The 23327-nt window shown below is 40.3% G+C and overlaps 2 protein-coding genes and 1 long non-coding RNA gene across 4 annotated transcripts in view; 1 reads left to right on the plus strand and 2 right to left on the minus strand.

Annotated features, from left to right (window-relative positions):
* LOC147158445 (uncharacterized) overlaps positions 1-4053 on the plus strand; it is a 5871-nt gene extending 1818 nt beyond the window's left edge. The window contains exons 2-3 of the long non-coding RNA XR_015090689.1: positions 1669-1726; positions 4018-4053. This is a non-coding gene — a long non-coding RNA (uncharacterized LOC147158445). The remainder of the gene's footprint in view (positions 1-1668; positions 1727-4017) is intronic.
* Positions 1-15697, minus strand: part of LOC147158444 (uncharacterized) — a 22950-nt gene extending 7253 nt beyond the window's left edge. The window contains exons 1-15 of one of the 2 annotated variants that reach the window (XM_086060520.1): positions 14216-14368; positions 14020-14088; positions 12370-13751; positions 8767-12016; positions 8501-8653; positions 7774-7812; positions 6389-6507; positions 5888-6032; positions 5516-5655; positions 4369-4495; positions 4129-4164; positions 3288-3430; positions 3072-3195; positions 1361-1506; positions 53-179 (exon numbers count right to left, since the gene is read on the minus strand). In XM_086060520.1, the coding sequence (XP_085916646.1) occupies positions 53-179; positions 1361-1506; positions 3072-3195; positions 3288-3430; positions 4129-4164; positions 4369-4495; positions 5516-5655; positions 5888-6032; positions 6389-6507; positions 7774-7812; positions 8501-8653; positions 8767-12016; positions 12370-13751; positions 14020-14067 (5979 nt within the window). In that variant the 5' untranslated portion in view covers positions 14068-14088; positions 14216-14368. Of the gene's footprint in view, positions 1-52; positions 180-1360; positions 1507-3071; positions 3196-3287; positions 3431-4128; positions 4165-4368; positions 4496-5515; positions 5656-5887; positions 6033-6388; positions 6508-7773; positions 7813-8500; positions 8654-8766; positions 12017-12369; positions 13752-14019; positions 14089-14215; positions 14369-15438 lie in introns of those variants that run through there. The other variant, XM_086060521.1, reaches the window with a different exon arrangement.
* Positions 15698-18332: 2635 nt separating this feature from the next.
* LOC147158446 (melanocortin-2 receptor accessory protein 2B-like) lies at positions 18333-21506 on the minus strand. Its single transcript, XM_086060523.1, has 4 exons — positions 21302-21506; positions 21101-21222; positions 20801-20900; positions 18333-20517 (listed from the first exon to the last, which is right to left on the minus strand). The coding sequence occupies exons 2-4, from the start codon at positions 21210-21212 to the stop codon at positions 20091-20093; spliced, it is 639 nt and encodes a 212-aa protein (XP_085916649.1). The 5' UTR covers positions 21213-21222; positions 21302-21506; the 3' UTR covers positions 18333-20090.
* Positions 21507-23327: the final 1821 nt, after the last annotated feature.

Consider the following 23327-nt stretch of genomic DNA (forward strand, 5'->3'; position numbering starts at 1 on the left):
TCCCTTAAGTAAAAGTCCAAAAGTACACTACAGTAAAGTACAGAAGCCTTACCAGCACAACAGGCATTGCTGAGGCAATCCGGTCCTGTAGTGACCCCCAGTCCTCTGGGGTTCCATACAAGCCTTTTTCCAGGATGTAGGACTCACCACAAAAACCAGGCTCTTCAAACACCACCCAGCTAGGAAAGAAAATATTTACTGTAATTTTGTTTCACTGTAGCAACAAAACCGTTTTCGCGATTGTTTGACAATTTATTGCTTCAGATATAATTAATCAACAATCAATCCACACACTCATCCAAATTGTGTCTATGAAATGGCTGATTGTCCATTGTCACCAACAACGTAGGGCCCATCTAATATGGATTTGTTTTAGGTCGACTGGATGCGGATTACAATATTTGGCTGAATAAAATTTCGATAACCAATTAACCGGATGATTAATAAAAAAATATATAGAACGAATAAATTGTCTGTATGTCTTCTTTATGGATGACTCATTTAATTTTGCTTTCAAAGCAACCAAGGGCTTTGTTTACTTTTGGCGGCTTTTGTGCTTGCTGGCATACAAGACCAGTCTTGCACAGACGCGACAAATAAGCGTGGTATGACAAAGGCGTGGCCGTGCGACCCAAAAACATGCTAACCACGCAAGAGTAAACATTACGTGTCGTGAGAGTCCTGTTCCCTACAACGGAACTTAATGTTCCGCATTAGCTGCATGTTTATTCTGACTGGGCAGGCGGGAATCCCCATTGTATGATCAGAATGCCTATTGCATATTTTTCCCCGGATTTATTATAGCGTAGAAACTAGATTTTCCACTCTGCGTTTTTTTATCACCATACTGGCATTCACATCTTTCTAAAGTTGATAAATACAGTCAAAGGAAACTGAAAAGACAGTTAATAAAATATATCTTCCCACTCAGAGTATTTTTGGAACTGCTCATTAATGCATGATGAAAAACTTGAACCATGGGTACCCACTTCTCTTTCACGTTTTGTTTATTCCCCTTGCAAGACGTCATCGTAACACTAACAGCAATTTAACATCGACAGGAAGTTGAGGTGTGGCAGACTGAAAAGACTCAGCTAAGCAACTACTTGTGCTGACATGCGCAAGGGTGTGGTGTCGTTAATGCTGCCAACACACCTGCACTGTGCTGTAATTGCTAAGTTTCAACACAAGCATGGACCAAGAAGGTACAGAGGGAAGGTAAACATGTCTTAAGGTCCCAAATAAGGACTGACGTAATAGTTCATGTCTTAATGGAGCATTGGAAATATTGGTCAATTGATGACTAATCACCTCTCCAAGCAATTCAGGTGAAAGAAAACGAAACAAAAAATCTACTTACATGCCACTAATGACATCAACAGACTGCGTCTTGGTGCCGTAGCCTGTGTCATCCATGTTGATGACGGGCACGATTAGGTCGATGTTGACCCCCCTGTCGCTGAAATCTTGGTTGCTGAACATTTTCAGGTGTGGTGACATGAAATCCTGTGACAGACATGAAAAGTTTTTTGTTTTTTATTTTTTATTCCTGGCAAACTGTGATTTAGGGAAGCTTTCAAATGTTCCCACTCTTTGCTCTGAATCAGTTATGGGATTGCTAACTTGTTCCGAACGAACCAAATAACGCTTGCTTTTTTTCTCTTAAAGGTTACAAAAATGTAAACAAGAAGGAAGAAGAATCTATCAGGTGACAGATCAGTTTAAGGTCAGATTCCTTACTTGTTACAAGAGAACCATGCCAGAGTATGTCTGGAACTGTACCAAGACCTTGTGTTCAATGTGGTCTCAGTGCAGTAGACTTGAACTGTATATCGGTACTATAAAAGCAGTGGTACCTTGCTGTCAAAAATGAAGTGATACCACATATTTGTACTATTGGTACTTTGGCACAGTTTGGCAGATGATTAACATTTCCTTCCAAAAATAGGCATAGACTCAGATGTCACAATTAACTCATTCACTGCCAGCTATTTTCACTGAAGCAACCCCTGTCTGTTTTACTGGATTTTGACTGATTTTGCAAGGCCCACTAAATATTGTGTGTTATTTATTGCTCTAAAAACATGGAACCTACCAAAAGAAAGATTAGTCTCTTTTTTTAATTATATTTCTATCTGTTTCCGTTTTTGCAGCAATTAGCCCTAGTTGAACTCTTATACTATGCTGCCACCTGCTGGCCGTGTTTGTAACTACCATTGCTTCATGCATTCTCCTCAGTTCAGAGGCTGCATCTTGGTTGCTTTAGCATAAAAAAAAAAGAAGAACATATAAATACGTCTTTGGGAACAATTTAGGCACTAAGCATTAATCAACAACTGTTTCGAGACATTAACTTTATCCAAATCCTTGGTAAATATTCTCTGATTTCTGTGTTCCTTCATGAAAGCTGACTGATTATCTTTTGTGTTTATCAAAATAAGACTTTACAAATACAATGATCAACATTTGTCCCTACTTTCCAATGCGTTACGAGACATACCAGTAGCTGAATCATAAACAATTTAAGGAAAAATTTATAGTCAATTTAATCTATTTCAATAATAATCTGCGGCCGTAGTATAAATAAATTGTAACTGAAATGTAGTTGCACCTGAAGCAGTGTTATAATCAGATAGCCCTTCGGATTAATCAGTACCTAATATGCTAGCAACGTAGCCACCTGGGCTAACGGCAGTTTGTACACGCTGCACGTTCATGAAGGGTGCTGCTTTGGTCAGGGATGCAACGGGGGAGCAGTGAAGGGAGGCTATATAAATCTTGCTAGCAGCTTGAAGATGTTCACAGAGGGCATTTCCTCAAGTGGCAGACGTCTCAGCTCATCTGTTTTCTGGGTTTGGTCATGTGACGTTCGCAAGCTGAGCCCTTAGGCACTGCGATGTCATTTTCAGTCAACAGCAAGTGGCAGTACAAGACAAAATGGCCACCCCCCACCCTCACCAAGATGGATAAAACCAAGTGTTTTTTTCCCCTGCGTAATTAATATTTATTAGCGTTTAGACTAGTGGGGGCGCATACAACATTATGGGAAAGAAAACCTTCAAGGTACTCACAGCCAGGATAGGTCGTAGTGACAGTATCTGTGCCGAGTCTGCCCAGTCGCTACAGTCCAGGTACTCTCCTTCCTCCAGCATGTACTGCTGCCCTTCAAATCCTTCCTCACTGTAGCCGACCCAGCTGGAAGATATTTGCAATTGGTTTGTGGCTGATGGCTAGACGCCTGAAGATACAGAGCACGGTGACTCAAGAGTTAAAGAACAAAAACTCACAATCCACCAATTATCTTCAAAGAACCCACAGACTTCAGCTTGTGAGTGTCAGCGTTTGTTTCATCTCCTTCGCAAAAGCTGAAAACGTCACTGTCAATTTCCAAACAGGGACCCTCCAGCCCGGGTTTTTCATAGACCAAAGCCTGGAACAAAAAAAAGGACAATCTTTTCAGCAAAGTTGACACATTGTACATGTTCGTTTGTGGTCTTTTTGTTCAGCTTTCCTCAGTGGTATTTTATGTTTGAGCTATTACTCTATTAATTTGTTGATTGAAACAAATTATATACTAATTATTTGAAAGGTTATTTTGCAATTGAATTGCATGAGGTTTAAGTTGAGTAGTCTCAAAGAAAGCATGAATGTAATTCAGAATATACAGTATTAAAAATGTTTTTGTACATTTGATCTGTTATGAATTTCATCCCAGCAACCATTTGCTGAATCCTCTTCTTAAAATGTTGCAGAAAAGAAAGAAAAATAGGAAATTGCTGCACAGTGAGTCAAAAGGAATGTGACATAAAGCTCCCCTCAATCTTTAAAACTCATTCACTGCCAGACATTTTAGCATTTTGACATTTTCAAGACCCACAAGATATTGTGTTAAATTAATACATTATACACTAAATAAATATACCAAATGAAAGATTAGACTCTGTGTTTGACATGTTAGATTTTTTTCCACTTGTAATCAGATGTACAGTAAAATCAAGCTATTTTTCCCATTTGCAGCACCAGATACTCCGCCACCCGTCCACGTTGACAAACGTAAGTGACAAGTGTACTCGACGATGGCAGTGAAAGAGCTTTAAGCTAAAATGTCAAAGGTCTAACCCGCCTTACCTTAACTTCATTTGGGTTCTCCACTTTAAAACCACCCTGCAACAAATAGAACATTGAAATGATCAATGTGTCTTGTATTTGGCTTATTAATACCTTGGCAGCCTACAATAGGGGCGTTCACACCACATAGACTGTGAATACAAAGTCACATTGAACGTTTGTGTCCAAGATTTCTTGTCCATTACTTGATAGTTCTATGCTACTTCAAATGCAAAATGTTTACTTGCAAATGCTACAAACCATTTTAAGGGGTTTGAGAGATCCCACAAATGGCGAGGAGAAGCCCCAGGTCTCAGGAAAAGGGTACACTCCTGTTTCTAGAACAGCTAGCATTCCCTGGAACCCTGGATCACTGAACACCAGCCACCTAAGAGCAGGAAAAAGAAAAACACTTTTGTTATGTTTTGCCTGTTCTTTAACTCATTCTCTCCCAGCCATTTTCGCCGAAGCAACCCCCTTTGCTCCCGGCTGTTTTACTGGATTTCGACTGATATTGCAAGGCCCACAGAAGATTGTATTCTATTGCTATAAAAACATGGCCCTGGTTGATCTCTTATACTCTGCTGCCACCTGCTGGCCGTTTTGTTGTTGTAATAATTACCATTGCTTTAAGCAACCTCTTTAGGTCAGAGGTTGCATCAAAGCCTTCTGTATGCTCTAGCATAAAAAACGTGTACTGTAAATATGTTTTTTGCGAGCAAAGCAGTATTTAAAATAGAAAGTGTTTATACATTTTTGGGAGCAAATGAGTTAATACTCAGGAGACATAATCAGCGGAATGAAAATCATGGTTATCTGTTAAATGGTACTCTCGTCCGACTGGACTCCGATATTGGTGATTTGTTTAAGAACTTTCCCCCCAAAATATAAGATGCCAAATGTAATGTACAAAAAACCCCACAGTTGTCATTAAGTTCCTTCAGGCATGAGCTCAAAGTGTTTCACATGTCTGACTCACTGACGTGGTTTAAAAGTTTCTCTTTTCTCCGCCACACCTTTTGTCTGTAACTCTCGTTCCACCTCCTCACTTTCCAAATAACCCCCCCTCAACCACCACCCCGAACACACTCCGCTACTCCTGTCTTCTAACAGGCATCGGCACGATAGACATTCCTGCGCGAGCGCCAGCGACGCTTAAGCAACAGCAAAGAACGAGGAAGTCTCGCTTTTCGAGCATCCAATTGATCGCTTATATACACGTCTTGCAACAAGTATTTTCAAAGAAAAAAAAAATCTCAAGGTCTGAGCTCTCTTATTGAGATTGATCCACAGGAGAAATGTTGGTTTTTTTCCAAGGCACAATTCATTCTATGCGAGTTTGTTTGTTGGAAGCGTGGTCGATACTGCCTTACCGCACCAACGACTTGGATCATTCTGAGCTACTTACACCCCGGAGTGAACTTGGATGGAAGCGGTGCTCAGTGGGATGCCAAATGAGCCGGTCTCGATGGCGTCATCGTGGTAAGGTGTCACTCTACCATGGCCCTCCGGTTCCGTGAACAGATCAATATGAGGTGTGCCAAAATCCTGCGGAGTAGAATGGAACAAAACACCAATTATCAGCGCTGGCCCATGTTCCGTTCCTTAGATCTCTCCTTGGAACTGGAATTAAGTAACAGAGTGTGTTTTTACATTTAGCTGTCCAGGAACACATGCCGAATACAAATGTGGCAATATTGTCTATTAGTAATAGGTCTGCGGCCATGTGTGGTCATGATAACACATCAAAAAGGTCAGAAGAGGTGGAATCATCACTTACACGGACAGCAAATCGAATAGAGCCAATCAGCATTGGTGAGGTGTTGTTTGGCTCGGGTTCGGCCCACTCGTTTGTCAGTTCAAGGCCCCCCTCCTCCAAAGCGATACAACGTCCCTGAAAGTCTGGCTTCTCATACAGGATCCAGCTGTAGGGAAGAAAGCCCACATGATTGAATACTTTTTATCTGATAATAATAAAATACTTAGGCAAGCCATTTTCCAATGCAAATACTCTGACCAACCACAGTAGACTAGCACTTTCTGTTTTGTAACAACAGTTGTTTTACTGGGTTGACTGGGCTCTTGGCCACTTTCTTTATTGGTTGCCTCAGCAAATTACTGCAGTTTGCCAGACATGCTGGTTAAAGCTATTTGTGTTTATTCTAATTTCCACTCTGAAGCTAAAACAATGCACGTGTTAGGGACATAGGAGCTGCACTTAAGTTGCCATTTAGTTTGATTTGACATGCCTAAAGAATCTAATATGGTGATTACTACTTACCATCCTCGTATGACTTTCACAGATATGATATTTGAGAGCTGCAGGTGAGTCGCATCTTCTACATCCTTGTAGATCTCATAGACTTGCCCGCTGAACTGAGCTTTCTGGAACAAAACAATCTGTGGAAAGAGATTAAACCAAGATTTTATATAAACTCTGATATATATCTGTTATCTTTTTACTCCCAGCCATTTTCACTGAAGCAAACCCCTTCACTCCCAGTTGTTTTACTGGATTTTGACTGATTTTGCAAGGCCCACAGAATATTGTGTGTTATTTATTGCTCTAAAAACATGGAACCTACCAAAAGAAAGGTTAGAGTATTTCTATCGGTTTCCATTTTGCAGCAATTAGCATTGGAATATAGCAAAATTTCCGCATTATTCACAAATCTGTTTAAAACAGTGGGGAAAAGGGCTTTTTGCTACATGGTCCTGGTTGATCTCTTATACTCTGCTGCCACCTGTTGGCCGTTTTTGTAGTAACTACCATTGCTTCAAGCATTCTCTTTAGTTCAGAGGCTGCATCAAAGCCTTCTGTATGCTCTAGCATTAAAAAAAATCTAACAAAACAAAAACATATAAATACGTCTTTGGGACCATGATAAAATTTAAAATAGAACATATCTATATGTATACCTTTTTGGGAGCAACCAATTACCATTTTGGAAGTTAACCAATTCCCCAAGGAAAATGATTACTCAACTACACGTTTTTCGGTGAGATGAATTTTCAAACAACAAACAAAAATATTCGGTTTTTTTTTGTTCTAACTTTTTACAGAGAACTTGTCTCTTCAAAAACAAAACAAAGACATCTTAGTCACGGTCATCAGCAATGTTTTGACTAGTGGAGTGCTTTGAGGTTGGACCTCATAAGCTAAGTAGCATATTTCCGCCTTCCCAGCAGAAGAGTTAATTCACGTCTAAAACTGTAGCCAGCATAAATTAACCATGACTAAAATAAGTAACAAGGACCCTCATATAGTTAAGACTTCCATCCCAAGGTTTACTGTATATGTTGACAACCCTTACATTTGTCATTTGCTAGATTGATATGTAGGGTATATATATATATATATATATATATATATATATATATATATATATATATATGCAGTATATGTGTATAAATAAATATGTGGCCAAAATATTTTTTTATTTCAACTGTAATGAAGTGTCTCATGTTTACCAGCACACTGGCAGCCCAGATTTCCATGACAGTAATCACATCCAGCCTTGCACCAAAATGTTCCTTTAAATGTATTTATACCCCCTAGTACAACATATGAAAAGCAGATGTTTTCACAGCCCAGCAAGTCAGTCTTTCCAGAGATCCTTCCAATCTCTGTACAATTGCATGTGTTCAGTGTTGCAAGTACTGTACCTTTCCAGGTCGCTTATGAAATCCCTTGGCAGTCCTCGCCTAGGAAGCGAAAGCACAGAAGCATTAGCATGACACAGTATGTGAAGAATGACAAACATCTGCAAGAGAGGCTGGTCTGCATTTCTTTGTGCCACATTGATTGGCCTAACCTTTTCATGCTGCCGCCTAGGACAGCTGCGTGTTCCCTTAAGTTTGTTTATGCACTATTCTCTCATTTTAGGTGACTTTTGGAAAAAAAATTCTGATCATATAATGTAACTGGGTATTGACAGCAGGCGATTAAGTGCTGAATGTATAGCTACCCGATTGGGAAATTTGAAGCTTGTGCTTGGACAAAGCAACATGTTGGCAAGGCCTTTGTGACATTTAATGAGGTTTTTCAAATTGTCTTGCAGATCTTGAAATGCAAATCACTGTGAGCTGTAGGCAGCAGCACAGTGTAGTCTTTGTCAATGGCTAAAAGGCACACCCCCCCTGGACAAAAGATCCGCTGTTTTTGTAAATAGAGAAGCTTATGTTGCAACTAATGATGACTCTTGGCACAAGAACTAAACAGTCAAATGGTCTTTGGCATGTACAAATTGTCATTGCCTTAAATGCCCATCTCACAGTGTCGAAAGCAGATCATGTTCCCAAGAAAAAACAAAACAGATGCACGTACATGGATTTCCTTCAAAATGGCAATGGTTTAGTGCTGCTTCAAAAAAAGATGGTGTGGCATACTTACATGATGAGTACGTATCCTCTGAGTCAGAGGCTCCTTAAGCTCTGAGTGAGCTGGGTAAATTTGAGGTGAATTTCCTTTTCCAAAAACTGGAGGCACACTATTAGGGAGTTCTGCTTCAGGCACAGAAGCTGGAGTGGACATTTTTGCAGTAACCTAATGAATAAACAAAACAACATCTGAAGCCAAAAGTGTTGTCACTATTACAAACCTTAATATGTGTGTTAGGAGGACATCACATTACTTCAGAATAGTGTCGAAAAACGAACCTCTGCTTTCATTTGCGGCTGTCCTTGCGTGCTCTGCCCTGTATTTGCTTGTTCCCGAGAGAGGTACTTCTCTAAATAGTCAGGCAGCTTGATGTCGTTAAAGGAGGGAAATGGAGGACCTGAGTCACCAACCACAGCCTCTGTAGGCTGGTTTTGGTCTCTCCGTTGCGTGGTGAAATTTTCAGCAAATGAACTGCTGGTAGTCTGAGTAGGTGAGGTTGGCTCTGATGGAGGGCTGAGCTGGGGGGATGCATCTCTGGAGTTGCTACTTTCTGACAGTGCCTGAACTCCATTTCTTCTCCCCCTGGTGCTGGGGGTGGTGAGACTGCTAAGTACGCAGCTTCCCTCCAATCGCGACTTCACAACAATATGATCATCTTTCTCCTCTTTGCTTTTCTCCTGATCCTTCTTAGGAGTCTTGTCTTTTGAATGAGAAGAAGCATCCAGACTACTGATCAAAAGACACCTATCAGCTATACCCACCCGAACAGGCTTAGCACCACTTTTGTTTTCTGGGTTTTGAAGCTTAGCTAAAACGCTCGCGCCTGTGTCAAAGGTCCGATTTTTCTTCCTAAGACCAAATTTAAACTCCCCTGGGTCAAACGTCTTCTCAAAGTGGTCTTCCTTGATGGCTGGCATTGCAAATGGGGGCTGAGGTGGCCGCAGTGGGTTGTGTTTACGGGGTGGTAGGGAAAAGGGAGCACAAAGCTTCTGGATCTTTTCAATAAAATCTTCGTCATCGAGTTCTTCATTGTCAAGAAGATTGCTCTCACTGACAGAAGCACTCAGCTTGGTCCCTGGGAGTTTAAGTCTCTGTTTGGGAAAGTCTACATCAAGCCAACTTGATGGAGCGTCCTGTTGAAACGAAGAATCATCTCTGCTTAGTCCTCGCGGCGAATGCAGCCTCTTAGGGAATGACTGCTGGACTGAGTCCGAATTCTGCTTCTTAGAGTTTGGGGAAGTTGATACTTTGGGAGTTGGACTCAGCTCGTTATATACTGGTTCGGCTTTGACTTTGTCAAGTTGTGAAGAAAGATCACTGTTAACAGTGGGTGGCTGTTCAATAATCTCTGGTGAATCAACGCCTTTCTTATAGGACTTCCTTTTCACAATATCTGTTGTGCTGGAAAGGTCGCTGTCAGAAGAGCTTTGCTTTTTGTCTGAGCCTTTGAATGGAGGAAGATCACTCGTGCTCACTGTATTATTTAGTTTCTCAAACTGAGGGCGACTCGGTTTTGTTATTGGGACTTTAACTTCCACATTCTCTACGTTTGTTGTTGAGCTTTGAGTCTCACCGCCCTTGCTTTTCCCATCACTGTTTCGAACAGAAATATGAGTAGAGTCTGTATTGTGAGTCTGTGCACTAATCGGCACAGGGGGGTCATGAGAGACTATTGCGGTCACTTGTTTAGGCTTTACGCTGACAAACTTAGAACCGCTGTCTTCAGGTTTGTTTGATGCCTTACTGAGAGACCCCTCAAGTTTTTCCACAGATGCACAACCAGGCTGTGGTTCTGTTATAATGTTTGGTCGTTTATGTTCTCTTATGGCTCCTTCTAAAGATTTGGCTGGTGTCTCAGGTGCATGCATAGCTGTTTCTTCCTTGGAGGACCCTTGTGCACTCTTTTTTCTGGTCTCCTGAGTGACAATAGTTACCTCAGCCATCGCTGGATTTGTTGTAGAAGTCTGTTTGACAGTTTTTGTTAAAGTTGGGAGTTTTGAAGCTGCTTTAGTGTTTTCTAACTTTGTTTTGTTAGCATTTACACTCAGCCTTGTATCCTCTTTTATCTTTGTTAGATTTTTCTCATTGCCAATTGCCACACTTGCCTGTGTCCCTGAATTTTCTTGTCTGCACTGCACTGTTGTCGTTTGTGTTTTGTCTGATTGGATAAGCTTTTCTTGGGTTTCTTTGTTTTTTTCTTCAGTCTGGCTGTTGTTACCCGGTGGCCTTTCTAATTTGTCAACAGTTGTACTTCCTTTCTGACTTGTTGGCTTTGTTTCCAAATTTTGGTATGGCTGTGCATGTTCTGTGTCTTTTTTACCGGATCGAATGGTTTTTAGTCTACTTGTTGGTAAAGGCTGCATTTGTGGTTCCACATCTATTTTTGGACATTCAGCAGGTGGGACCTGCACCACTGCGGCAGGTTGCTCAATATGCTGTTCAGCTGACTGTGAAAGGGAAGCCGATTTGTCCTCTGCAGCATTTTTGATGTCCTGTTTGGGGGACAGAATTTCTCTTTCTGCCTTTGACTCCTTTTGGCCTGAACTAACGTAAACCTTGTCAAAAGGTTTCTTTGTTTTTCTGTTAGAAGCAGCAGTATCAGGTTCGTCTTGGTTAACAGATGTTGGTTCAGGTAAAGCCTCTACTCTGTTGACCAGTTTATCAATGTCTTTATCTTGAGATATCAACTGTTTATTGGAAATGTCCGATTCTTTTACAAATGTACGCTTATTGCATATAATTCCTTCTGCTTCATCAGGTTGTAGAAAAACTGCATCATCAACCTGGCTTTCTTCAGAAGTCGCCTCTTGCTTAATCAGATTTTCGCTAATTGGACCGGTAGCCTCCTTGCTTTTTTTTCGCTTAGGGCGAGAACCTGATTTGCTAGTGGCTTTGGACCGTGTACTTACATCATTGATCAGTTTTACATTATCACCCGTGCCTTTCGTTGCAATACTTAGTTCTATAATGTTAGATTTCGTACCCTGATCTGCTGTCTTTGAGGTCTGTGTGCCATGTTGTTCTAGAGGTGTGGAACCTTTCACCATCACAGCAGTGGTATCCTGTCCATCGGGTTTTAGTGTTATCCCTGTCATTGTTTTAGTATCCAGTTTACCCTGACTGTCGGGTTTTGATGACTTTAATGCAGTGGTTGCCACAGATGTGGTTGATTTATTTGTAATTCCTGTCTTTGCTGAAGTTTGAGGCAGCATTGATTTAGAAATGTTTGTTGATTCCTCCGTAAAGTTCCTCGCTCTCTCTTTAACAGTCAGTGTAATCTCATTTTGGGGTGGCACAGGGCTTGAACTCGCAGCGCCATATCGCTCAGCTGATTTTGACCTCTGCGTGGATGACAAAAATTCAGGTTTGAGCTTCCCAGTATCTTGCCTAGCAGGAGAGACATCAGCGCTCCTAGGATTTTGGAAAGTTCTTTTGAGGCCCTTCACAGCTCCCTGGCGCTCAAATAAGTTGATCTTATCAGCAATTCGGCCAATGACTGGCTTCTCCTCTGGTTTCTTGTCTTGCCCCCTGTGTATGATATAAAAACTTGAATTACCGGTAACAGAAAACTTGCACTTTGCAGAGTTTGGAAACATTTCAAATTGAACATTGGGCAAATGTATATTATGTAGTATATGTAAGTTATTTTGTGTGTCAAAAGCACTTGTCCTTTATGTACAGTGTACAAGTGCTCTAAAGTTGTATAAAGTATTGTTAGAAAACGAGATGGGTAGGTTAAATTGTTTCCACACCCATTGTATTGTATTTAAAATGTAGTCCATGCAAGCAATGAATTTAGATCACGGTCAAACTTTTTTATGATGTAAATGTCATTGTTCACTTTTATATTCTTTACCAATCACATTGAAATGAAAACGTACCTTTTCTCAGTTTCTTTTTTCGGCTCTTCCTTGCCTTCATGTTTGTCTTGGTCCCGTTCCAACTTGAATTCTGGCTCCACTTCTGCTATACTTTTCTCAGTGTTCAAAGGCACATTTTTGGAAAAAAGTTTCACTTCACTCCGAGAGACCTTAATACTTCTCCGTTTGGACTCTGGTGTCTCTGTCTTCCTCTCCACTTTGTAAAAACTGTCGGCGTCCTCCATGTTTGCACTGCCATCAACGGCGCATGCAAGACGGGTTTCAGTGACTGATCTTGAGACCAGGAATTTGTCTGCATACTTAGGACAGGAAATCTCATTTTCCACACCTCCAGGTGAGGCCAATAAGGTGAGGCTGTCCTTGGAGGAGGAGTCTAAAGGTTGCTCTCCACCATGACTCTGTGCACGTGCTCCCTGTGGGCTGGTGATTGATTTGTCAGATGAAGGGAATCCTTCTTGACCAGGCGTTTTTCCCTGAGGGCTGCATGCTCCATCTTCCTGAGAGTTCTTCCTCGCTTTCTTCTTAGCAGAGTTTTTACGGCCCATGTTGCCAGCCTCTGTTTGCTCTGTGTCTAGTTCAAGCTCCAACTGCCAGTTTTTGTGTAATTTCTGCGACACTCCCTCCTGTGGCACAACCACAGGCTTCAAATTTGCTTGTGTGTTTTCGTCCGCTCTTGAACTTGAGCTCCGTGACAAATCAAAACTTGGTGACTTTGGTGATTTAGACTTTGATAAGACTGGTAGCTTTTTCTCAATCGTAGTGCAGATGACTTGCTGCCCCGTCAAGGTATCTTGACCACAGTGAGTCACACTGGTCTCCTCCAGGTACACATGGAGCTTCTTTCCTGACTGGGCCTTTGCTGGTTTCTGGGCCAAAGGCGGGGAGTTAACCCGGTCAGAGTTCCATACCACACCCTGCTCGGAGGAGGAGGAAGCGGCGGCGGAGAGATCCGTCAAATGACAGGCAGTCCTGTCAGAATTCCCGCTCACCGAAGTACCATGACAGCCCTCCTTGGCCTGCCCTATTCGCTTCTTTTTGCTGAGTAAATACTCCTCCTCTTTAGGAGGAGTCTCTCTGCTGCTCACAACAGAGCCTTCTCTGTGGGTAGACTGTGTGGCGTCCACCTCTTCAAAGCGGAAAATGTCTCTTGAGGGACCCAGTGGATTGGGTTTGGATCTTTGTTCCTTCTCCTCCCGCGTGGGTTTCTTTGCCTCGGCTTGTGCGGATTCCTCACAATACTCTCCCTCCGACTTGGCTGCCTGATCACAAGTGGGGGATGAATTTTCAGTTGGACTTTTTGGACTCCTTCCTTTCCATGGAGAAAGCCAGCTCCCGATTCGGCCCAAGACCCCAGGACTCTGTTGCTCTTCTGAGTTCTCAGACTATGGCAAAGAAGACAAATGACTCACTTAAATGGCATTCAACACAATATTATTTAAGAAAACAAACAAAGAACATGCACTTTTAATGCATTACTTGGAAACAGCACATAAGCGTGTCTCATATACATTGTCGATGCACAATTGAAAGCAATGCAGGTTAAGGAGGTTTTTTTTTGTACAGAGACCCTTTTTTTTTTTTTAGTATGGCCATGCATCTCTCAGCATCATAAAAAGGACATGCAGGAGAGCATATAACCTGAAAGCTTACCGTGGTAAATACCATATCATTCAGACTCTTTATGTAGGTTGTGAACATTTTGGTTTAGAACATACACTCCTACAGACCATAAAACAAAGACATAAGAATGGAAGTGACAAAATAGCAGAAAATAATCCCCACCAGGATATTTTGCCAGAGCAAAGTGACAGCTCAATCCGTAACTTTGTATCCATGAGCAACTCACCCTTTATCAAACTTCAGCTTTAAACTTTTCTGTCCTCCTTTAGATTAACTGCCGCCAGCGAGTGTAGGCCGGGTTTCGCACACAGGCTCATAACCCACCGACAAACGTGTCGCATTTTAGTCCATCTGCTGAATACCATGCACAACTGTACAAGAACGCTAGACTGTGGCATGTGAGAAATTCACTGAAGTTCTGCCCCCTTCCAGCTCATGCAGATGTGTGGTTACGTGATGCCTTCAGTGCGCCTTGTTCCAACGACTTCCACAAATCAAACCGGTCAGGTCGCAAACAAACTATTTTAATGCTCATCTTCAAGAGTCTAGCGAGGTATGTTGTTCATGTTGGGGGAAATGACTACATTGACTAATGTCTGCAAGTTACATTAAATGCTTGTATTTTTGGTTCCAAGTATATCTTTTGAAAGGTGGAACAATGAAAGCTAGATTGTGTCCTTGGATGTAATTATTGTCATTATTTCAATTAGTATGAACCCTGTGGTGCGGTTTTGTTAAATATTCCAGTAATGCTAAGTCCAAGGAGTGTTTTACTTACATTTACATGTAAACATTATTTGTAATACCACTGTAAATACATTGAGACTGAAATTTATACGTGCTGTATTGTTTTTACAAACACAATAATACTTTGTTTGGTTTTTTACTTGTGCCATAAATGTATTACTTATTGGACTGTTAAAAATAATAATAAGGAAAAAAATCAAGATTCTTTTTTTTGCCCAAGCATTTGAACGCAGCAAGAGGCAGGGCGCCTTTCCATTGGGGGAAATGACGCACCGGGCTCCAGCTTTTTTTTTTTTCCCCAATGTCCTTGCGCTTGTTTTATTTGGCGGTTTGGCTCTGTCTGACACGTTTTTTTTTTAACCCCTAAACCACCGACCAAATTTGTTCATGAAACAAACAAATAAGACTGAGGCTTGGGTGTTGTTTTAACACAAGTTTCAAACGAGTCTGATCACTCTGCCTCACAGGTCTGTTAATTATTATTGCAAATCAAGTCGTGTTTACAGTTTAAACATTGCACAGCTCACAGCGACACTAAAACAACCGCGATAAGGATGGGTTATGCAAGTTGTAAAAAGTTTATTCTAACGTGTAGGAAGGAGCACGCGTGCAAAAAAAACAATCTATCTTGCGCAATTCATCGCCAAAGTCCAACCGCACGAAGTTGATTCCCTTCCAAACTAGCAAGTTTGACGGTCTTACCATGATCACATTGGTCTCCAGCAAGTCCCCCTCATGGACTGAACTGCGGTGTCCGCTACGCCTGATGAATATTTAGTGCGCCAAGCACAATGGAACCGCCTCAGCTTCAAGCTTCGGCCGGCCGCAGTTCGTCGCTATTATGTGTCATTGGGAGTGCATATAAGGAGTGTTACTTGTCTTCCGCGGTAATAAGGGAGCGCGGTTGCCGATGGAATCTGGCCGGCCCAGCTCACACACCCCGGGGCGTCCTATCATGGCGCGCGCACAAACACACGTACACACAGTGCGGTTTGTTGGGGACATATCCAGACAGACAATTTTTTAAAAAGTTGATTGTATAGCTATATCATTCTTGATGACTGAAGAAAGACAAAAGAGTACCAAACTTCGTCTTGCTGTCATTAAAAAAACAAAACAAAAAATGTTCATGTATGGCTCCCCCTGCAGGAGTGAACATCACATTTTAGGTTCACTGCAACCTTTCAGGAAAACTTAATTTAACCTCCTAAACATTCGACTGCAAATGTCCAGATAGTCTGTTTCAGTACTTTTTGCACAACTTGCTTTTTCAAGGAGCTGTAAAACGGTTGTGAATTTGGTAAATCAGATCCTCGAGAACAATAATTTGCGCAAACAATACAGAAATACTCAAGCATTAGACATCTGCATTTAATAGTTTTGAGAAGGCAAATTAAGTTCACCTAAAAGTTAAAGTACAATTTAGATTCAGCAATAACTTTCCCATCACATACAAAATTAAGGAAAAAAATATCATGCAACGATGGTAAAAAACAAACAAAAAAACATTATGAATATTAACATTTGTTTAAATAATATTTCCCTTAAGGTTTTATTTGTTTTTTTTAATTGCACTGAAGTTCGGATCAAGAGCCCTCAAGGGTCCAGGGCCCATATATGCTAATGGCCGTAAGTTCCCCATACCCCCTGGCTTTAGAAAACATGCATAGCATGTTTCTCATGTTTGTCCCACATGACTTATTCATGTCCAACTGAAACCCGACTCATTATCCATCAAATTAAACATTTAAATGCCTCTCTCTTGCACTAAAGTTTTTTTTATAGTGTTCTTCTTGCGAAATACTTGAAAAGCAGGAAATAGAGTTAATGATACACTCAATTTGTATTTGTTAAGCATGACTACATCAGGGTTTTGAAAAGAGTCAAACGTGTCAAGAGCAGGACAAGAAAAGGAGAAAGGTGCGCTGAAGTTGGACACATTCAGAATCTCCTGTCAATTTTACATAATTGGTGGTATATTTTTTTGCGTTTTAGCAAGAGCTCACAGAAAGTAATAGAAATTACAACATTCTGATCTTTTTCTCTAAGATTAATGTGATACACAAAAACCTTTCAGGCATTGATTCATTCACAAAGGAGTTTTTCCTTTTTCACACCTCCCTGTGACTCATCTATCCAGTAAAAACCTTTTTGTCACACTCTGGCGACTCCGCTGTGCGCTGCTGTGTTGAGTCAGTCATCCTTTTGTGATCTACTTGAGCTCTCAGCAGAATTCAGACCTCTGCCAATGCCAAACAATCCAATCTTTCTTTTATTTTCCTTTCTCATATCCTTTTATTTGATATTTTAAAAAGGAAATTTTCTCTGCGAAGGGCTGAAAACCAGTCCGGGGTGTATCCCACTTGTTGCCATAATAAGGATGGATGGATAGAATATTTGCATGTACCTTGTTAAATTTAAATACATAAATAAATAAGCATGTTCACGTTCTTAATCTTTTGTTTTAATTCTTCTTAGTAAGTCACACGCTATTTTTAGAACACTTTTTATTTTATTTTTTATTTTTTTAGAACAATGCACATTAATCAGAGCAAAATGCATCAGTGTTTGCAGTGTCTCTTTCGTCCTGCTCCCTCCCTCCTCTTCCTTGCACATGCTTCACCTTCGGTAAGGTGTTCTTTTGTTGTTGCGCAATCTTGGTTTTGCTCCAAACATAAATGTCAGAATTATGGCCAAAAAGTCCAACTTGGAAGTTGAACAGGGGTGTGTAGACTTTATATATTCACTGTTTGTGATAGTATATCACAATTAAATGCACTCAATTTTATAACAATCAACCAGTAAGGGCAATGTGAATGACTAGACACTAGCTGGTTCACATTGCACATTAGATATTTTTAACCTGTCATCCTTTACTTTAAGTAGGACATTAGCACTAAAATAGATGGTTTTCTCGTTGCAGTTTTTGATACAGGTACTGTACCAACTTTAGTCGTTACAATGACTTTGCTGGGATTCACTGAAACGTTCACATCATAATAATCACCTCCCCTAGCCCCAAAAATAGCTTGAGCATCAAAGTAGTCCCTACAAAGAAGATAATGTCATTTCTGATATTAGCGACATGATTTTACAACAATTTTGTAGAAATCCATACAAAAAGTTAACAGTTTTTGGTTCAAAGACCAATGTATTTTAATACATTGTACAAATATGACCGACACAATACATTTTAATATAGATATTGTACAGAAGGATGCCAAAAATTGTAATACTTACAACCATAATTCAGAAAGCAACTGAAATATCCTGGGGAAAATTGCGTTTACGTAAAAAATTGGAGAGGTCGAACCGCATTTTGTAAGACGTCACGCGAGTTGTTAAAAAATCTCCCGAGTTTAACAATGATGATAGAACTCTGGTCAGCCAGCATCAAGAGACTACTCACTTTGTCTTTTTTGTTGTTGTTTTTGTCATTATTGTTTTAATGTACAGGCTGAGTTCTATTCTTCTGGTGCCATCAGCACCCATTTATAGTTTAAGTCAGAATACATCCTAATCTATTACTAACCTATGCTAGCTAACATAATAACAGTAAACATTTGTACAAAAAACACTGGGAGATTGGGTTCAACCTTTTTAAGGCAATATTTCCTCATTTTTATTGAACAAGGCACACATCAGAAATCTCCTGGTTATGCCACCAAAATATTGATGATCCCGTTTCATATTATAAACACAAAACACGTCAATTGTACCTTCTGACATTTAGCGGAAGAGCATTCAATTGTTCTGCCTGTCACGATACGTCTCGGCATGGATGAGATACATTTGTAATTAATAAATCATTTTTGGACCAAAAAAAAAAAGTGGATTCTTGCAGTCAGTTAATTACTCGTTTCCAGTTCACTATCTTGACTGACAAAAGACACATGACGTCTGCAGAGGAGAAAGGTCAGAGTCAACGGCACGTCAGGAATTTTATAATTAAACCTGGCTCATTGTCGCGTGTAGAAGTCTATTTAGACTGAGTTAATTAGCGTTGATAGAACATTCTGCATTCCGAGCACAACCTTCTTGCCAATAGCAGCTAGTTGACAGTACAACTTGCAATGTTCCTTTGCATAATAATCGCTGCCTGATCATTTGTTTCAAGAGAGAGGTCAAGAAAAAACAAGCGCGCAACGTCCCCATAGAAATGTGACATGTCTCACAGGACTGCGCCTACAGTTTGATACAATATAAATATATAATTTAAATAATACAAATGTATAGCTCACGTCATTCACCACAATAAAATGTCAAGAAGTTAGCTACCAAATACGGAAACAGCTTCTTGTATGTCTTCTTCTATTACTACTTTCTTTGTCTTTCCCATCACTCTGGATGCCCTGTGGCACTATGTTGCCTCTCACAGGTTAGTCTTGGTACTGCGACAGACTTTGCGATTGCCAGCGGAAATGTGGCCTGCCCTGCTGTGTTGATCACCTTGAGTACGCCACACACGATAAGAGCAGTAAGCACACACACACACACACACACACAGGATTTTTTCCCCTTAAATGTGAGGTTCTCACATTAAAAAACAACAACAAAAACTGTTAATATGGTAAAAACAGGTATGTGACTGTCTTCACCACTGTGCATGATAGTTTTTCCAAACGATGTTGCCATGTGATTTGCGCTATTGTGTTTCGAGAGTCGTTTTCTTTACCGATAACTAATGCTGGGTGATTCATCCAATGAATTGATAAATATATATTTTTAGCTAGTTTACTAGCTAAATACTTTTTTTGTGTGTGCAGTGACATTTTTCTAATGTAAAATGGGCGCCATGGCTCAATAGAGAATTGGAAAGGTACAGTTTTTTGGCAGGTGGTAGGAATGCTCACCAAGTCAAATTTTTGTTGTTCAATTAGAAGATAATTGTAGTCGGGTCGATGACTCACCTGGAAGCTAACTATATGGAGTCCCATGTGCAGGTGTAACTTTTGTCTGCAAATGACATTCGCTAATTTTAGCTAACGTTAGCTAGCCACCAGTGAATATTAGCTAGCTCATTATAAGATTTTTTTTAATTTCAGGCTTATGTTTGATTTGCGATTGTTAGCTAGCCATGCTAGCTGATGTATGCTAGCTAGCCCATTATTAAAAAAATATATATATTGGTAGAGAAGGAGATATAGTGGGTCAGATGTGAATCTAAAATAGTCCTCATTTCATTACTTTTTTTCTCAGATTTGTTTTTTAAGACCAGTTCTTGCAGTACAATTGAATCCACTGCTGGTTTCCAGGCTTCTGTGACGTCCCAAATAATAGTTCCAGGCAAAAGGTAACTAATAACAACGATGTTCATTGTCGCTTTTTACTGTTGGAGGATGTCACCATAAGTATCATATGTTCTGGTCCAGTGTGATGGGTGGCTCGCACAGCAGGTCATCTTCTCCCAATGAGGAGGCGACAAAGTTTGGAATGTTGAAGTGGGACAAGAAGTCACATTCCGTGTTTGTCTTCCTCTCATCTACTGCAAGCCCATTGAGGGGCAAGCGTTCCCCCATGTCTTCATCCTCCTGTTCAAACATCGCAGGGGTGGTACCTGCTGACGGGTTGAAGTTCCCCTGCGGTCCATTTTGCTTTGTCTTGGGCTTTTTCCACCGCTTACCATCCTCATCCTCACTTATGTAGAAATTAAAGTAGGAGCAAGATTCTGCCACGAAGGGACGAGAAACGGCTATGTTGTCAGAGTCCTCGTCGTCTTTCGGACCGATGATGTTCAAAAGACCGTTTCCTGGACCAGGCAGATTGTCAGCGTCTGGATTTCTGGCGAGAAAGCAACGTTTGACGTTTTGCATTATTCATTCATCTTTCTATAAGGCTTGCACGACTTTGGCCCGAGAACCACCTGAACTGGTTTTCAGCCAAAATGACAGCAAAAATCATAAAACACAACATGAAGCAAATGAGATCCAAAACAACAAACATCATAATTCTGCCTTTAAAGCAGTGCTATAGTTAAGCTTTTAAATTCCACCCGTAAAGACGAGAGATGACCTTTTTCGTTTGTGATGGAGGAGGGAATGTATACATCACATGCTATACTCACTCTTGCTGTGGCGCTCCTGTCTTTGTGAGCAGTGTGAGAACAAAAAACATGAAAATGACGAACACTGCAAGTCCAACCCAGAAGCCGATTACGATGGAGTCTGCAACGAAAAAAAAAAAAAACGGGCTTGGATTCCACGCCTATAAAGTTTGAATTTTGTAATAAGCGCAGCGCTTTGTTTGCACACGCTATCTGATTGCGCACGGTGCGTAAACAAACAATTTATTAATCAACAGCCCGGTTAACGACTTAACACTATTTTATGAAAGTAAAAGCATCAATTCGACATGTCAAGCTTACATCTGTGCGCTTTGAGTCCCTCAAAAGAGACGGGTTCCTCGTCGTAGTATTCATATTGCCACACGTAGTCACTGCGCCGCGCGCCGCTTTGGCTCCGGTTGTGCGAGCTCATGTCATCCAGCCTTAATTGTTACATGCGACACGACGACATCAAATCCACAAGCTTGATGGACAGTAAGGATAAAACCGCACGAAGTTTACCTTCCTCATTCCGTGCGTGGAAGCGCTTGCGCATCCTGGGTTACTTAACGCAACAACTCCTAAATTAAGGGTCAACTGTAAGAGGATTACCGAACAAGGCCATTAAACAAACACATCATTTGAAAATGCATGCAAAAAATAAGCTTTGAAGTGTCAGTCAGATGAATTCCAAAGCCAGAAATGAACTGAGCACGAGCTGCATCAGTGCAAATCATAGTAATCATCAGCTAGTACACCAACGTGCCCTCTAGTGGCATTGAGCAGGAACGTTTTTGTTACATTTTATAATGTTCATAATATATTCATAAAACTATCCATATAACAATATATATATATTTAATATATATATGCCAAACTTTTTTTTAATCATCTGTCACATATCGCTTTAGTTGCCTGGGGGGCTGTGAAACAATAATACAATTTAAAATAAAATTTAAAAAATCCTCTATAACTTTTATGTAAACAGGAAGTGATTTAAAGACATTTTCTTTTTACAAAAGTGAGCGGTGACAATAATAATAATGATTATAATAATAATAATAATAATAATAAAAGAGCATATAATTCATATTATATAATTTCCCTTTCATTTAATTGGTATCATATTTATGATGGATAACGTCTCCTGACCAGAAAAAACATGCTTGGAGTGGAACAGATCACTTTCTCCAACCTGTATTGCGTCAAGGCACATATTTTACATGAGAAAAAACTATAATGATGACATTGTCTCAGTTTACTCACAATTAACTTATGCCATCTGAAATCTTGGCCTGTTGGGTGAAACACAATGTTATTATTGTCGTCTCTATGGCAACAGGTGAAAACACATTGGGCATTTACTGTAATTCATCTGCCAGTAACAATACTAAACTGACAATGATGAACAAAGTTACATTATTTGTGGTAAATAATTTTTAGACCAATTTACTGAAATTTCTCACCGCACACTACTGGAGTAGAGATACGGATCTGGAGTGTGACACCTGTGATGTAGACTAATTAATATAGCATTGCTCAGCTTGTTGTTGTTGTTGTTGTTTCTAGGCGGATCTTGTTTAGTTAAAAAAAAAAATTCAGTGAAAAATGTAAGTCACACCCAACAAGTTGTTTCAGCGTCAAGTCTTGATTACTTAACTTGCGCGTGCCAACTAAATGTTTGTATATTTTAGCAGGAGATGTGTGGTACGGATTGAAAATCACAGCTTTCCTGCTGCACTTGATTCACATTGACAAAGAGGCTCTGATTCACCACTGCACCACAAAGCAGAGTGGCCATGAAACTCACTTCCTTTTTTATTTTGCAAAATTTTAAAAAGGATCCTCCTGTACCATTACTAGTTTATGTTAAGTTTTTTCCCCTCCTAATTTGTTTGTGTAAATTGCCTTTGGTCATTTCTGCATTTGGCTAACTTGTTCAGTGTACTGTAATTGTGCTAAGTTGTTTTCAGGAGAATGGAACCTGGGTTTCATTTAAAAAGTATGAAAATATGTATTAATTGATGATTTGCTGGTCAAGGAAAAAATAGAAATGAATACTGTTGAAATGAATAATTATAAATACAACTCACTGTTATGCTGAATGCAGTTGTAATTATTGGGAGTCGGTCACAATATGGGCTAATGACTTAAGTGCATTATTTATGTTCAGTTTACAGAAGCTAATAGCACTTGCTGAATTTGAATCCATAAACAACTATTAACTTCCTACATTTGTAGTAATCAATTGTACTGTGACTCTATTGATATATTGCTTCACTCCGGTACCGTTGATTGAGTTCCATTTTATTGGAATTCTTCCTGTAACTGCAAATGGCAGTTCAACCTGTCCGCTGGTTTCCAAGGTAACAGTCAGGGCTTCAATTAAATGAGGATGTGGTGCAGCCCGACTGGCAAGCTTTTGAGCTCTAAAGCCTAGAACGGGATGCATCATAACACACTTGCATGTTGGGTTAATTTTGATCAGATATCTCTTCACTCCTATGTTATGGTCTTGATTGTTTTTGTCATATTCAGCATGTGTGTT

This window comes from Leptonotus elevatus, chromosome 18, assembly GCF_054856555.1.
Source record: "Leptonotus elevatus isolate MCC_2025b chromosome 18, RoL_Lele_1.0, whole genome shotgun sequence".
Classification (NCBI taxonomy): domain Eukaryota; kingdom Metazoa; phylum Chordata; class Actinopteri; order Syngnathiformes; family Syngnathidae; genus Leptonotus; species Leptonotus elevatus.